The sequence below is a fragment of the Diadema antillarum genome, unplaced genomic scaffold (genome assembly GCF_040938485.1).
Source record: "Diadema antillarum isolate AM-2024a unplaced genomic scaffold, OU_Dant_1.0 seq00000329_RagTag, whole genome shotgun sequence".
Classification (NCBI taxonomy): Eukaryota; Metazoa; Echinodermata; class Echinoidea; order Diadematoida; family Diadematidae; genus Diadema; species Diadema antillarum.
Genome location: NW_027271346.1, coordinates 196,584 through 211,138, shown reverse-complemented (window position 1 = coordinate 211,138; position 14,555 = coordinate 196,584). Strand labels below are relative to the sequence as shown.

At 37.2% G+C, this 14,555-nt stretch overlaps 1 protein-coding gene across 1 annotated transcript in view; it reads left to right on the top strand.

The window, feature by feature from the left end:
• LOC139730716 (26S proteasome non-ATPase regulatory subunit 11B-like) overlaps positions 1-14,555 on the top strand; it is a 286,575-nt gene that overhangs the window by 253,455 nt on the left and 18,565 nt on the right. The window contains exon 10 of the mRNA XM_071641582.1: positions 7,762-7,813. Within this exon, the coding sequence (XP_071497683.1) occupies positions 7,762-7,813 (52 nt within the window). The remainder of the gene's footprint in view (positions 1-7,761; positions 7,814-14,555) is intronic.

Here is a 14,555-nt window from a genome sequence, read left to right as displayed (position 1 = left end):
CTATAGCTTCCAGGACATTCTCCAATTCTTTTTCTCTCAAGTGAAGCGCAGCTGCTCATCAAAGTGACTGCCATACCAGTTTGACGAAAAGAAATCTGTTGCAATTTCGTAATTCGCGCTTGTTTTATGTAGCGTGTGTCATGACTGTGTGATGCTCATACTGTTAGCGCACTGTACTACTGTAGTGGTACATGGTTGACTGGTCACGATTGCATTGGTGTGTGCAAAGCGTCTGTCTCTGTGGAAGTTGTGCGCAACATAACTGTTTTTTATTATGTCATCCCTCCAGATCTAACTCTATTTGTGTAATGAAGTTGCTGTTATATTCCAAGGTTGCACGTAATTTACGTCATTGCAACTGATTGACAAATTGCCCTACATCAACTCTTGATGTAGGGCAATTTGTCAATCAGTTGCAATGAAAACATCTCGACGGAAGAATTTCATGAATTTGAATAATTTACGTCATGCTATAGAAATATAACGCTTCTCATCCTTGTGACCATAGTCACGTGACAGCATTTTGACCAATCACACATTGGTATGTATATAGGTCATAGAATATTGATAATTATACCCCCACCCACACATACGTAGTGTGTGTGGGGGTATATACATGTAGGAATAACTTTAATGGCGGGTGGTTTGTTGGTCGGGCGGTCAGTTGGTCAGGTGATTGGTCTGTTGGGCGGTCGGTCCGTTGCAAAAAATCTTGTGGATCGAACTACTCTCATTTTTTGAGCAATTGACCCCTAATTTGGCATGAGTGACCGCTCTCAAAGGTAAATGTATCAGTATCAAATGCATTGCCATGGCAACTGCAGATTTTCATAAAAATTGTGGATCGAACTACTCTCTCATATTCAAAGCAATTAACCCCAAATTTGGTATGTGTGAGGTGGATCTACCAAATGTGGATCAAACTACTCTGTCAGTTTTATAGCAATTTATTTGAAATTTGAGATATGTAATGTGTAGTTGTGCAAGACACCTTTTATGTGTGTGTTGATAAATCTGTTGCCATGGCAACAACAGCTTTTTATACCAATCATACAAAAATATGTGGATTGACCTAACGCCCTGAGTTTTTGAGTATTTATACCCCCGCCAAACGAAGTTTGAAGGGGGTATATAGGAATCAGCGGATGGTCGGTCGGGCGGTCGGGCGGGCGGTCGGGCGGGCGGTCGGTCGGGCGGTCGGTCCGTTGCAAATCTTGCGTCGCGAACTACTTCCTCAGTTTTCAACCGATTCCCATAAAACTTGGCACAGATGTGTGCCTTGGGTTGTAGATGTGCAAGACATATTTTTTGACAGTACCCAAAAGTATGTTGCCATGGTAACGGCATATTATGGGCAAAAATGGGTACAAATCTTGCGTCGCGAACTCCTCCCACAGTTTTTGATCAATTTTTATGAAATTAGGTACAGATGTTCATCTGAATATGTTAATGTGCAAGACACATATTTCCGCAGTGGCAGAAAGAGCGTTGCCATGGTAACGGCATGTTATTGGTAAAATATAGGGCAAAATGCTTCATGGCAAAACTGCTTCATCAGTGTTCTTCCAATTCTCATGGAATTCATATTGAATGTTTGTCTTAGGATATAGGTCAGCATGACACATTTCTTGACAGTGACAAAAAGTATGTTGCCGTGGTAACAGCTCACATATTATGAGCCAAAATGATGGAAAATTTTGTGTTGCAAACTACTTCCTCAGTTTTTGCCCAATTTCCATGAAACTTGGTACAGATGTGTGCCTTTGGTTGTAGATGTGCAAGACGCATTTTTCGGCAGTACCCGAAAGTACATTGCCATGGTAACGGCGTATTAATGGCAGAAGATCAAGGAAAGATCTTGCGGATTTAACTACTTCCTCAGTTTTTTGACCAAAGCTTATGAAATGTTGTTTTGACCAAAGCTTATGAAATGTTGTTTGGCGGGGGTATAACCAGTCGCTGTAGCGACATTTCTAGTTTACTTTAATTTGGCACATGTGACCACTACTGCATGTAGATGTGCAGAAGTCATCTTCTGTTGATGTAGAACAATGCATTGCCATGGTAACAGTATCTTTTCACTAAAAAGCATACAAAAATATTGTGGATTTAGCTAACTCCCACATTCTTTGCGTAGATAGCTTGAAATTTGGCACATGTGACCGCCATGGCACGTTGAAGTGCAAACTTAATCTTTCATTATTGTTTAACTATGTTTTGCCATGATAGCAGCATATTTTGAATGAAAATCATACAAATATACTGTGGATTTAGTTAACTCCATCAGTCTTGGAGCACTAAGCTTGATATTTGGCACATGTGACAACTATGGTACGTAGATTTGCAAACTTAATCTTTTATCATTGTTGAAAGATGCGTTGCCATGGTAACAGCATTTTTTCACCACAAAGCATACAAAAATATTTGGGATTCAGCTTATTACCTCTGAGTCAGTCTTTGAGTATTTAGCTTGAAATTTGGCAAGTGTGACGGCTATGGTACATGTATGTTGATGAGCAAACTTAACCTTTTGCCATTGTTGAACCATGCATTGCCATGGTAACAGCATATTTTGAATGAAAACTCATACAAAAATACGGTGGATCTAGCTAACTCCCTTTGAGCATTTGACTTGAAATTTGGCACATGTGACTGCTGTAGTTCATACATGAACAAATTTATTCTTCAGTTGTTGATGACAATGTGTTGCCGGCATTTTTTTCACTGAAAAGTATACAAAAAAATTGTGGATTTAGCTAAGGGTGGGATTTCACAGAGCACGCGAACGATTTGCGAATGACGCGAATGGCAAATCCAGCATTCGCATTTTAGTCTGCAAAAGATCGCCAAACAAACGTGAGAGTTCAGAAGCGTCGTCAATTGTTCGCGAATGTCGTTTTTACTTCGACGAGAATTTCAAAAAAGTTTGAAATTTTTTGCGAACCTTTTCCGCACACTTAGTCGGGATTTGCTCGTGAATTGTTCTTGAAAGTGTCTTTAAAGCTTCATCATATGCGCAAGACCTTCGCAAGACACGCGCGATGTTCGCAAAATGTTCGTGAAACCCCAAACAGACTCCGAAACTTCGGAGAATGTCTCGCGTATGTTACGCGAAGTCTGCGAAGTTTTTCCGATCATTTTATGACGTAATCGCAAACTGTTCGCGTACCTTTTGAGACATTCTCGCGAACGTTTAGCGCACGTTTGGGGGATGTATGCCCTGTACGTTTTCTGCAAATAGAAATCGTAGCATACATCTAAACATCAAACAATTATTAACAACTACAGTAACAAAAGAAATTAAAGACTAGCAAAGAGAAAGAATATTTGATATACCAAAAAAAAATCGCAGAATACACTTAAAATCAATCTTAAGTATATAAATTTCATTTGAACTATAGAGATTATGTGTTGGAGGAACTGCAAAAAAAAAAAGATCAAATGCTTTACTAGTGGAGATACGTCCTAGGGGAAAAAAAATGTAGGCAAACACACGATAGAGAAATGAGAGAAAACGAAACGAGAAATAGAGGAAAGAAAAAAAATCAATTCAAGAAAGCTGATTTGAGTTGATTTTTAGCTCACCTGAGCCAAAGGCTCAAGTGAGCTATTGCGATTGCCCTTCGTCCGGCGTCCGGCGTGCGTCGTGCGTAAACTTTTTACATTTTCATCTTCTTCTTGAAAACCCCAAGACCAATTTTCATCAAACTTGGCAGGTAGCATCCCTAGGGGGTTCGGAACTCAATTTGTTATAAATGGGCACCATGCCCCACCCAGGGGCCCCTAGGGGGGGCCCAAACCCCCAAAAATTAAGGAATCTGTAAAAATCTTCTTCTCTAGAACCAGAAGTGATATAGCTCATTTAATACTATGAGTTTAGTACATTGATGACTGTAGTTTCAAGTTTGTTCCTGGCAGAATCAGGGGTGCCCCCCTTGGGACCCAGGGAGGGGGGTGGGGGAGGGTTCTAATGGGGCCTAAATTGTACATTTTCATCTTCTTCTTGAGAACCCCATGACCCATTTTCACCAAACTTGGCAGGTAGGCATCCCTAGGGGGTTAGGAATTCAATTTGTTAAAATGGGCACCATGCCCCACCCAGGGGGCCCCCAGGGGGCCCAAACCCCCCCCCCCCCCCCAATTAAGGAATCTTTACAAATCTTCTTCTCTAGAACCAGAAGTGATGGAGCTAAGTTAATACTATGAGTTAGTACATTGATGACTGTAGTTTCAAGTTTGTTCATGGCAGAATCAGGGGTGCCCCCCTTGGGACCCAGGGGAGGGGGGGGGTGAGGAGGGATCCTAATGGGTCCTGAATTGTACATTTTTATCGTCTTCTTTAGAACCCCATGACCAATTTTCACCAAACTTGGCAGGTAGCATCCCTAAGGGGTTAGGATCTCAATTTGTTAAAATGGGGCACCATGCCCCCACCCAGGGGGGCCCAAACGCCCAAAATGAAGGAATCTTTAAAATCTTCTCTAGTAACAGAAGTTATAGAGCTAAGATAATACTATGAGTGAGTACATTAATGACTGTAGTTTCGAGTTTGTTCATTGGAGATCCAGGGGTGCCCCTCTTGGGGGCAGGGGTGGGGGGTGGTTGGGAAGGTCCAAATGGGGGCCTGAATTGTACATTTTCATCTTCTTCCTGAAAACCTCATGATGGATTTTCATCAAGCTTGGCAGGTAGTATCCCTAGGGGGTCAGGATCTCAATTTATCAAAATGGGCACCATGCCCCACCCAGAGGGCCCCAGGGGGCCACAATTCCCCCAATTAAGGAATCTTAAAAAATTTGGGCCCTTATTGTACATTTTCATCTTCTACTTGAGAATGCCTGGTCAAATTTTGGTAGAGCTGTGAATAATTTAGATTAGTGACTGCGTGAAAGGTGAACTTGTGATACTCAGGTGAGCGCTAGACCCGCGGGGTCTCTTGTTTTTTATTGCTTCCACCTCTCCTTGCTACATTTTCTCCCATGATTATTGAAAATTTTTCGTTCGCATTTCCGTCGCGTGTTCTTCGTGTACGTAACATGCTGTACTTTAGCAATGATACACACGACAATCGCACATACGTCGTGGGAACTTCGCACAAATTGCGCAAGAATAGTTTTCGGCTTCATTGTCGGAACACATTCGGAGAAAAACTTTTCCGAATGTTGGATTTTGTCATTCGCGTCCTTCGCAAATCGTTCGCGTGCTCTGTGAAATCCCACCCTAACTCCCTCAGTCTCTGAGCACTTAGCTTGAAATTTGGCACATGTGACCACCATGGTATGTTGATGTGCAAACTGAATCTTTATCATTGTTTTAAAAATGTGTTGCCATGGTAACAGGATATTTTGAATGAAAATCATACAAAAATACCATGGATTTAGTCAACTCAATCAGTCTCTGAGCACTTTGATAGCTTAAAATCTGGCACATGTGACAGCTATGGTACATAGATGTGCAAACTCAATCTATTATCATTGTTGAATGATGCATTGCCATGGTAACAGCATTTTTTACTAAAATGCATAAAAAATATAGATCCAGCTTATTCCCTCTGTCTGAGTATTTAGCTTGGAATTTGACGCATGTGACCACTATGGAACGTTGAGATGCAAATTTAATCTTCTGTCATTGTTGAACAATGCGTTGCCATGGTAACAGCATATGTGACCGTGCATCACAAAACGAACAAAAAGTCGCAACCCTTGATTTTACGTGAGGACTCAAAAAAGGTGAAACTGGTCAACCAAGTCAATATTGAGTTTTTCATATTTTCTGAAAGAAATACCCTTCTTCTACGTTATTCTTAAGTTTAGGATCATAAAATGAATGGGAAAGTGCATTTTCAGCAGTTTTTCCAAACTCTTTTTTGTAGAGTAGTGAGATCAGGTATGTCTTACAAGCCCCTTTTCATTTCTTGATAATCCTTTGCACACTCTTCACTTTCAAGTCTGATAAGTTTTGAAGGGATAAGGCTACAGCTTTGAAAGTTAGCATTAATCATGGACAGATGTGTTAATAGAGCATGCTCAATTTGAACTTAATCCGATAATCCCTTCATTGTTGTTGCCCCAGTGGTTTACATCCTGTTTTTTGTCCCATTCATCGCACAGCTAGCACGGTTTGGTAAAGATTAAGCACTGGACAAGGCAGATAGACCCTGTACTTCAGAGCCTGTATTCTCGGTTCACACTTTTCCAGAGTGTGTGCTTTCCTTCCAATATTTAGATAGGTTAGGAGAGTCCATTTCAATGGAGCTGTACATCATTTTAAAGCTTACAGTCTTCTCTTTCAGAATCTGCCCTTATTTAAAATCCATGTCTGGCGACTTTTTGTTTGTTTTGTGATTCAGGGTCACATATATTGAATGAAAATCATACAAAAATACTGTGGATTCAGCTAACTCCCTCAGTCTTTGAGTATTTAGCTTGAAATATGGCATGTTTGACCACTATAGTACAAACATGTGCAAACTTCATCTTCATCATAGTTGAACATTGTGTTGCCATGGTAACAATATAATTTGAATGAAAATCATACAAAAATTTTAGATTCAGCTAACTCTTTCAGTTTTTGAGCATCTGACTTCAAATTTGACACATGTTACCACTATATTATCTAGATAAGCTAAATTTACTTTTCGTCATTGGTGAAAAATGTGTTGCCATGGTAACAGCATATTTTTAATTAAAGTAATGGAACAATATTGTGAATTCAGCTACAGTGTGTAACTCCCTCAGCTTTTGAGCATTTGACTTTAAGTTTGGTTCATGTAATGGCTATTGTATATTATATAGTGCAGACATCAATTTTGGTTTAAAATGTCAAACATTGTATTGCCATGGTGACAGCACTTTTAAATGAAAGTCATAGAAATTGCCAATTTATTTATCTTACTCAAGTTTTGAACACTTCACTTGAAATACGGCGCATGTGACTATCAGTGAACAAAATATACATTTGTTCAATGTTGAATAATACATTGCCATAGTAACATTTTTTTTTTAAATAAAAAGCATACAAAGTAATTGCTGGTTATTAAAGCTAACTCCCTCAGTGCTAGGTGGGGGTATTAATCACATTGAGTGATAGTTCTAGTTTTTTTTTTGCCTATGAAGACCCACCTTCCCCACAGTGACTTGGTTATATTGCAATACGGAGGGGGGATTCCTAGGGGACATATTGGTTGATGAGGCGTTTCTTTATTTTGCAAGAGGGTGGCATTATGTAGATCATGCAGTATAAAAGCATAGGTAAGAATTTATCACTATAAAAGCATAGGTAAGAAGTTATCACTATAAGATGAGATGATCATTACTGATCGTAGGTATTCCTGTTGTGCCACCAAGGCCTGTCTGGTGGACTTTACAATATGTCCACTTTGGAGGGGTTACTGAATGCTGACAAAAAGTCTTGGTAATGGTAAGTTGAAAAATAAATGCCTGAGTGCATAAAAAAAGTGTTAATGAACACACAACATATTGCTATTTATACAATGTAGTTGATCCACTGAAACCATTAATTCTATGCCTGTCAATATCTACCCCTTTGCCCCTTTACCCTTTTCATCCCTGATGATATCTTTATCATCGGAGGTTCTCACTGCAGTGTCACACATGAATTTTTCTTTTATATGAGGATTAAAAATGCTTAAAAATCAGCATGTCATTTGATTTAGATTTCCTTGAAGTATAAATAATTCCTGATATGGATGAACTAGAGATCAAACTGTAACATTTTTTCATTTGTCTTTTACTGTTTCAGGATGTTGTTGAGAGAAAACTGTCTCAAATGATATTGGACAAAAAGTTTCACGGTAAGTAAACACAGTCTTGGTGTTATAACAATGGAAGGTTTTCAATTCATGCACTTTACTGTTTTTCATTACCAGTATAACAAAAATATTACAGTGGCATGCATGCAAACAGTTTCCCATTCATTACTCCACTTCCAAGATCATGCATTTAGCCACTTGTGAAATTCTTGGTTCTCAATTCTGCCCCCCCCCCAAAAAAAAAGTTAACTTAATACAGTAATCAAGTGACTAATGATGAAAGGATCTTGGAAAGTAATTTTCTTCTTTAAGTTAATAATTGCTTTGTGCACTCTTTTATTTGGTGTTAATCAATTCCTTCTTTCACATTCTGTGTCGCACAGCAATTCTATCGAAGAAAAACAGCTGTGTATTAGCATTCATCCTTATTCCATAATTATACCCCCCACCCGGTCCTATCCAGGCAGTTGGTCGGTCCATTTGCCTTGTAGCAAAATCTTGTGGATCAAACTAATCCTCATTTTTGTTAACAATTGACCTATAGTTTGGCGTGTGTCATTGCTATCATAGGTAGATGTGCAAGACACATTTTTTAAATCAGTATAGAGTAATGTGTTGCCATAAAATGCCAAATTTTCATCAAAATCATACAAAATGTTGTGAATTGAACTATTCTCAGTCTTAAAGCAATTCAGTTGAAATTTGGCACATATATGATCAATGTAATGTGTAGTTGTGCAAGACACCTTTTTCATGAGTATTTAGATATTGGTTGCCATGGCAACAGCAGATTTTAAACAAATCACGAAGTTTTCATGGATCAAACCTCATGGGGTTTTGGGGGGTGTTTTTTTTTTTTGCATTTGAGTTTGATTTGGGACATATGATCATGAAACAATGTTATCTCGCAAAACTTTTTTAGGTAATTTTTGATATATCTGTTGACATGGCAATATCATTTTTATGCAAATACAGAAATATATGGATTTACCTAACTCGCTCAATTTTTAGCATTAGACTTGAAATTTGGCACATATGGCTGCTGTAGTGTGCAGATATGCAAACTATCTTTTGTCATTGTCGGCTAATGTGTTGCCATGATAAAGCATTTTTATGCCTCCGCCACAAAGTGGTGCCGGAGGCATTATGTTTTTGGATTGTCCGTCCGTCTGTCCGTCCTTTCGTCCGTAATCAATTTTGTGGATAGCATAACTAAAAATCCTTTTAAGATATCCTAATGAAACTTGGCATGTATGTGTATGAGGGGGTGAAGTTGTGCCGATCAATTTTTGGGTGCACATGCTTAAAGATAATATAAAGTTTTGGTACCTCAAAAGTTTCCCTGAATTTCCTTGTCTTAGTTTGTGTTTCAGGTTAAAGTATCTTTCATATAACTAACACTGTGAGACTTACTCGCCCCAAAGTGCTCTCATGTCTTAGTAATCATGCAATTAACTGCGACCAGCAGCCCCATACGCATAGCGTTATGGGGCTTCGCATTGTAGCATTCAGGATCATGACAGATTTAGTATCGCGAGTAAATATTTACTTAAAATTCAAAAATTTCTTCAATTTGAAGACTTACCAAATAAGTTGAAGTATTGAAAACAGGCTTCGGGCAACGTTTGGTTCTGCCAATAGTCCCTTTCTGTTCGAATTGATGACTGAATGTGCCGCGGTCGAGAGGACCTTGGGAGAGCTACATACACTGATACTACGGCCAGCGCATGCGCATACATCACATGCGCACAAATTTCAAATCCATGAACGGATAAGACCGCGTAATTTCTACTTTTCCTTGTTAGAGTTGAAAGTGAAGAGTGTGTACAAGGTTTTTAAGAAATGAAGAGGGGGCTCTAAAGACACACCTAATAACACTATTCTACCTAAAAATGTTCAAGATAAACTGCTAAAAAACATACTTTCCTGCCTGTTTTATGATCCCAAATGTTAGCATAATGCAGAAGAAGACTTGCTCTTTCAGAAAAAAGAAAATGTCAAGATGAGATTGGTTGACCCATTTCACCTATTTTCAGTCCTCACACAAAATCAGTGTGTGCGACTTTTTGTTCGTTTTGTGTTGCACGGTCACATATACCTTTGATGTTATCATTATTTTGTACCTTCATTGCAAATACTTCAACAACTAAAAGGAACTGCAATGCAGAAAGAGGACAGCCCTGGCGAACCCCTTTAGTAATTGGAAATGTCCTGGACAACCAACCATTGTTCAAAACCTTACAATCTGCATTTTGGTAAATAGTTCTGATCCACTGAATATACAATTTTCCGAAATTATACCGTTTCAAAACTTCAAACAGAAAATCATGATCGACATTATCAAAAGCTTTCTTAAAATCAAGAAATATAAAGATACTCCGTAAGTTTGACTGAACAAAAGTCTAATAAATCCTGTATAAGTCTTATATTTTCTACTGCTGATCTTTTCTTTATAAAACCCACTTGATCAAAAGAAATTTATTTTGGAATTACATTTTGTAGACATTTTGCTAATGCCCGTGTAGCTATTTTATAATCAATATTTAACAAAGATATTGGGTGCCAATTATCAAGTTTTTGTTTATCATCCTTCTTAAACAGCAATGTTAATATAGAATGTCTTTGGTTATCAGATGATGACCATTTCTATACCCTTTATTCAGACTGTGTAACAATAAATCTTTAATATAATCCCAAAAAAGTCTTATAAAATTCAGCACTTAAGCCATCACTACCGGGGGATTTGTTATTGTCCATCGACATCAAGGCTTCAAAACATTCATTTTCTGTGAGGATTCCCTCACAACTTAAAGGGATCGTACAGTTTTGGTTGAGACCTAATTTCAGGTTTCTAACATTTTTTGGTGAGATAATGAGAAACCTCTTATGAAATATGAAAGAGCATGTAATTCTGTTAGGAATTCAACGTTTATTTGATGAAAATTGGTTATGAAATGACTGAGATATCCCAAAAAGAGCAATTCTAATAAGTGTGGGACCCACACTTTATTACTATCGCTTTGTTTTACCTTGTTTTTGGATGTTTCAGTCATTCCAAACCCGATTTTCATCAAATAAACTTTGAATTCCTCATAAAATGGTATGCTCTGTACTATATCATAAATGTTTTCTTGGTATCTCGCAAAAAGTTAAAAGCCCAGTTCTAATCTCCACCAATACTGTACCATCCCTTTAAACTGTCATTCTCTTCCAAAGTAACAAAATTCAAATTTTGCAGATATTCACAAGAATTATGTAACTTGTCTGAGTGGTATAATTTGCTGTAATATAAATAAATGTCTTTTAAAATACATTTCTCATCGACAATAACTTTGTCATTCTTCAAAACAGCTTTAATCTCCTTTTTGCATTCAGCATTTCTAGCCTCAAAAAATATTTCGTAGATTTTTCTCCTTCAATCCATTTCTTTCTGGATCGAACAAAAATGCCTCTACATTCATTTCTATATATTTTTTCTAATTTCATTTTTATTCATCTTAATTCTTATATATTCATCTCTGTAGGGTCTTCATCAACTTTTTTTTTTTTCAATCATATTCAAATCCTGTTGAAGTTTAACAAATACTGATTTTTTTATTTCTTGCTTATATTTTGCATATTTTTGTGAAAATTCCCTAATCTTAATCTTACACATCTCCCATTTCAATGTGAATCAAATTTTGATATTCAAACCTCATCTTACCAATCACATTTATTATACATTCCCTATACAATTTGTCTAACAATAGGGAATTATTCCATTTCCAATAACCTCTTCCCCGTGTAGTATCACAAATCTTAATTTTCAATGAAATGGCGTTATGATCACAACGAACAGATGGTCTGATATCAGTGTTCTGAACAACACATTGTAAAGATGATGAAGTAAGCCAATAATCTAATCTTGAAAACAGACTGAGTGATAACTAACGCCATGTAAATTGTTTCTTTATTGGATGAACCAATCGCCAAATATCTATCAAATCCAATGTTTTAATAAATTATAAAAAACATTTTTGGGGTTTATACGGATGGGATATACCGTGAGTATCTAACTGTCCATGTTGAACACAATTTCACTCACCACCAAATATTAGTTTATTTTTCGAAATATCTAAATCGTTAACCAAGGAAATTAAACCTTTGTAAAATGTGTCTTTATCAGACATTTTCGTTGGTGAATACACATTGATAATACAATATTCATCTTTCTCCGCAAAATGTTTAAGAGCCAAAGCTCTGCCATCGCCTTTAGCAGCAACTGATATAATATCTACCGAAACTTTGGAATTAATCAAAATTGCCACACCTTTTGAATGGTTTGTACCATTATCAAAGCAACAGGCACCTTTCCATTCTGATTTTATAACATTTTCAATATTTTTTGTCCAAAAAGTCTCTTGCAACAGAATAATGCCAGGTTTTTGATTAATCACCTAAAGAAATATTTCTTTTCTCTTCTATTTCTTAATCCTCTTACATTAAGAGATATAGCATGAATCAGATTCTCACCAGTGAACATTAAACGTTGATATCTCATGTCTTTTGTGTTCCTGTGACAAACTACGCTGACAAGTACGAACTACGTCGTGCATTGAGAACTCACTGCACCGAGAGTGTGATATGCGTTCCATGCATAAAACACGCTGATTTTTAGTTAACATGTGAATGCCAATAGCTGTGAAAAAAAAATCCATACACAAATAGCCAGAGCCTTCACCTACTGCGTGAGGGAATGTGTGTGCACCTGATACATACTGAGTTAAATCGCTTCCTTATGGAATGCGTGTGTAGCTAAGCAACGCTACATAAAAGACATCAACAATATAATGTTCCGTTTTTCTGCAGTAGTCATGTTAATTATAAGTAAGTGGTATGTGGTATCGGTATGTTATGATCAGCACTGGTCATTACTGTAGTAATATTCTCGAGATATACAAAAATGATTCGTTTTCTTCTAGATATAAGTCCGTTAACATATTAACCATGATTTTGTATAGAAAAGTAGACACTTCAAGTTGACATATTGCAAGAAACTGTACTATTTGACCACATTCAATTTTATAGCGACATGTTTGTTCATTCCTTCTCACTTGGGTTATCTTTTCCACTGATTTAGTATTCACTAATTTTTACTTCACCTGTTGACATGACACTCAAATTGTTTTGAGTGTTATGTGGCTAAGTTGTATTGAAACTTAGCACATTTATGTTCTGCCTGACAGTGATTTTCTTATGAATTTTAGGGTCATAGGGTCAAGTGTCAAAGGCCATGAGAAAATGGTAACGATTCACTTTTAAATACAGAAATTGCACTATAAACGTATAAAAGGGTCAAAATCAAGTAAAAGTCCTCAAATCCCCAAATACATGCTCTCCCATTCATCCAATGAAACCTACATTGAAGGTCAAGTAAGGTGAACATTCAATACATTTGTGACAAACATGTCATTTTGATATTTTGCCAGTTAGGTGTAAACTGTCATCACACATTGTCCACATGTACTATAGACCTATTAGGAGAATTATTCATTATGGCGGAGGCATACCAGTCACCATAGGGACATTTCTAGTTCTTTAGTTAAAATCATACAAATACCATTGGATTTAGCTAATGCTCTGTTTTTGAGCACTTCACGTGAGATTTTGCACATGTGACCACGATAATATGTTTTTGTGCAAATTTTGTATTTCATGAATGCCAGTGTTGCCATGGTAATGGCAGATTTTTGATGAAAATCATACAGGTTACCAATGGATTAACCCTAATCAGGCTGGGCTTTTTTGGCTATGCTATATCTGGGGGGGGGGGAGGGGCGGATTCCGCCCCCCCTTCAGATCTTGCCTACGGAACGCGTGATCGCGCCGAAAATCGGCACACGCGACGCCCGCGGCGTATACTATCAAAATGTATGGTTGCTTTCTCCGAAAAATTTTTCTTATATTTTATATAAATTAATGTAATTTATGCATAAAAATCAGTTTTGGGCTCTAAATCACTTATTAATGCTCTAATTAAGCTAATTTCTTTTTAAAAATGTTTCTTGTATCATTCTCCTGAGACATAGGATAAAAAACAATCTGTATCGAAAGTAATTTCTTATGTATTTGATTGCTTTTTTGAATTTCTTATGTATTTCTTTGTTTTTTCGACTTTTTGTTTTTGTTTGTTTTTTGGCCAAAATTTGTCACAGACATTTTTTCGAAGCTTTATTATGCTAAAATGAATTAATTTCATCCATTCTAAGTCAAGATATGAATTTTTATGTGAATTAATTGAAAAAACACAATTTGCATTGGATTTGTACACAAAATCACGTTTTGGAGCAATTTTGGGGTTGACAAATTTTTTTCGAACGGGCATCGCGTCAAAACGGTACGCGCGGGTGCAACAATTTTGGTCTCAAAAGTTGCGCGATACTTGAAAGAAAAAAGTCATGAAACATCGTGGGGGAGCTTATCGCGCTGCGAAGATATTGCGCGAAACGTCGAGGGGGGGCGGATTCCGCCTGATTAGGGTTAAAGGGATAGTACAGTATTGGTGGAGATGAGAATTTGGCTTTTAACTTTTTGTGAGATACCAAGAAAATACTTTAAATATGATGTCGTACAGAACATACCATTTTAAGAGGAGTTCAAAGTTTATTTGATGAAAATCGGGATTGGAATGACTGAAACATCCAAAAACAAAGTAAAACAAAGAGATTGTAATAAAGTGTGGGTCCCACACTTTATTAGAATCGCTCTTTTTTGGATATCTCAGCCATTTCAAAACCAATTTTCA